General features: G+C 51.6%; 1 protein-coding gene across 1 annotated transcript; it reads right to left on the bottom strand.

Moving 5' to 3' along the window:
• Positions 1 to 419: 419 nt before the first annotated feature.
• Positions 420 to 1304, bottom strand: LOC136993068 (olfactory receptor 14J1-like; the record flags this gene model as incomplete). Its single annotated transcript, XM_067303086.1, has 1 exon — positions 420 to 1304. A coding segment is annotated over one exon (885 nt), but the record flags the coding sequence as incomplete, so codon positions are not given.
• Between the last annotated feature and the right edge of the window lie 1231 nt (positions 1305 to 2535).

The raw sequence follows: 2535 nt of genomic DNA, 5'->3' as shown, positions 1-2535 counted from the left end.
TCCAACCCTCATTCCCTCACACATTCACCCTATGAGCACATCCTCCTTAGCCCACGGAAAACCCAGTCACAGCAAAAGGGGCTTTTCGGGTACAATTCCCTGAGTGCATTCTTGGCTCCCACTTTGGAAGAAGAGCCCAGTCTTCAGGCAGTGTACTGATGAAATGCCCTTTTATTACAGAGATGCTGCAAGGGAGGCCAGCCCTGACACAGTGATCGGCAGATTTACACAAAGCCTCTGACTCAGACAGACAGGGTTTGTGCCTCTGGAGAGGTGGGATGAATTGAAACATTTCTGTAAAAACATGACTATCACAGACAGAAGTCCCAAAACACAAGAGCTGTCTGAGAAAAACTGGAACTGGCTTGTGAGGAGAGATGGGCAGCTTATTGCTGCTGAGCTAGTACCAACTGAATGAGTTTCCTCACCGCATCCTTGAGCTCCTTGTTCCTCATGCTGTAGATGACAGGGTTCAGAGTTGGAGGCACCACTGAGTAAAGAACAGCCACCACCACATCCAGAGCTGGGGAGGAGAGGGAGGGAGGCTTCAGGTAGGCAGACAGATCAGTGCTGACAAACAGGGAGACCACGGCCAAGTGAGGGAGGCACGTGGAAAAGGCTTTGTTTCGGCCCTGCTCAGAGGGCATCCTCAGCACAGCAGTGAAGATCTGCACGTAGGACAGCACAATGAAAATGAAACACACAAAGCTTAAACAGACACTAACCACAAGAAGCCCAATTTCTCTGAGGTAGGAGTCTGAGCAGGAGAGCTTGAGGATCTGGGGGATTTCACAAAAGAACTGGTCCACTGTGTTGCCTTGGCAGAGTGGTATGGAAAATATGTTAGCAGTGTGCAGGAGAGCATGGAGAAAACCACTGGCCCAGACAGCTGCTGCCATTCTGACACAAGCACTGTGGCCCATGAGGGTCCCATAGTGCAGGGGTTTGCAGATGGCAACATAGCGGTCATAGGCCATGACTGTGAGGAGAGAATACTCTCCTCCTAACAAGAAGGCAAACAGAAAGACTTGAACAGCACATCCTGAGTAGGAAATGGCTCTCGTGTCCCACAGAGAATTGGCCATGGATTTGGGGACAGTTGCGGAGAGAGTGCCAAGGTCGAGGAGGGAGAGGTTGAGGAGGAAGAAGTACATGGGGGTGTGGAGGCGGTGGTCGCAGACTATGGCTGTGATGATGAGGCCGTTACCCAGGAGGGCAGCCAGGTAGATGCCCAGGAAGAGTGAGAAGTGCAAGAGCTGCAGCTCCCGCGTGTCTGCGAAAGCCAGGAGGAGGAACTCGTTGAGGGAGCTGCTGTTGGATATCTTGCTATCTCCAGGCATGGGGGACTGTGCAAGGAAGAACAAACATTGAGAAGTTAGGAGAGACTTTTCAAGCCAAGAAACCCCCAAATGTTGCAGTTCTCATACAAACCCCCACATTGCCTCTCTCTTTACTGAGAGGATCTCTGTGCAGCTCCCTTGCTGGAGATCCGCTTTGCCCTGCCTGACTGTGCTGTGAGGAGCAGGCACCTCTGCCCATGGGCTCCAGAGCACTCAGTCCTGCTGTCAAGCAGTGGGCACAGGGGAATGGGGATGACCAGCTCTGACATTCACACTTTCTGTCAGGTGAAATCCACTCATCATGTAGAAGGGCTTTTAAGCGTCTTCACTCTGAATTCTAAAGAATGAGGTTTGAGGAACAGAGTTTCAGGGATTATATAGGAATTTTATTTTAATTTAGATGTCCTTGACACCCCTGGGGAGTGTTCCTCAAAGGTAGAAATCCTTGGCATTTCTACTGTGAGTCCTGAGAGGAAAGCATCCACTGTCCCTTGTTGCAGAGTGAGGACAGCTAGTCTGTCTGTTAGTCTCGTTCACACCTGTCCTGTGCTCGCAACCTCTTGGACCTGGAGGATGATCACACTCATATGTTGCCCTAGAAAGAAACCAGCCCCTGCTGAGAGCACATGAGTCCAGTTTCAAAGTGCACAGCTCCAAACTTCTCACCCTTTCTCCAGGCACCTGAGGGAGCTCTGCACACTCCCCTTCTAGCCAAGCACACACAGGGCTCTTTTCAGATGCCCACACACAGCCTCCCACCACCATCTCCATACTCGCAGCATCTCTTCACCTTCCTCATGGGGCTCTCAGATATCACAACGATGCCATGAGACAGCTGTGCCATTTGAGAGGGCAGCACGCAGCCTGCCAGGACACTAAAACGAAACGGTAAAAGGACTCTTAGGACTGGAGATGGGCTCTCCTTAAGGGAGAATCAGCTCAGTTCCCATCCCCACGGACTGCATTTCCTGGAGCTCCACAAGTCAGAAGGGGGCTGGGGCAACTTCATTCCCATGCAGACCCCTCTGCTGCACAACTTGTAGCATCCATGTCTGAAATGCAGCTTAAACTTCCCACCCCAGAGAGCCCAAAAGCAGGAATAGGAGCAGCATGGACAGGAGGGGAAACAAGGAGCAGCACCATGATCCTGCTGCCAAGGGAGGCAAGAAGAGAGGGACAGATGGGAACTCAGGAA

The sequence above is a fragment of the Apteryx mantelli genome, chromosome 11 (genome assembly GCF_036417845.1).
Source record: "Apteryx mantelli isolate bAptMan1 chromosome 11, bAptMan1.hap1, whole genome shotgun sequence".
Lineage (NCBI taxonomy): Eukaryota > Metazoa > Chordata > Aves > Apterygiformes > Apterygidae > Apteryx > Apteryx mantelli.
The sequence above is the reverse complement of the archived record's forward strand: the minus strand, read 5'-3'. Positions and strand labels throughout refer to the sequence as shown.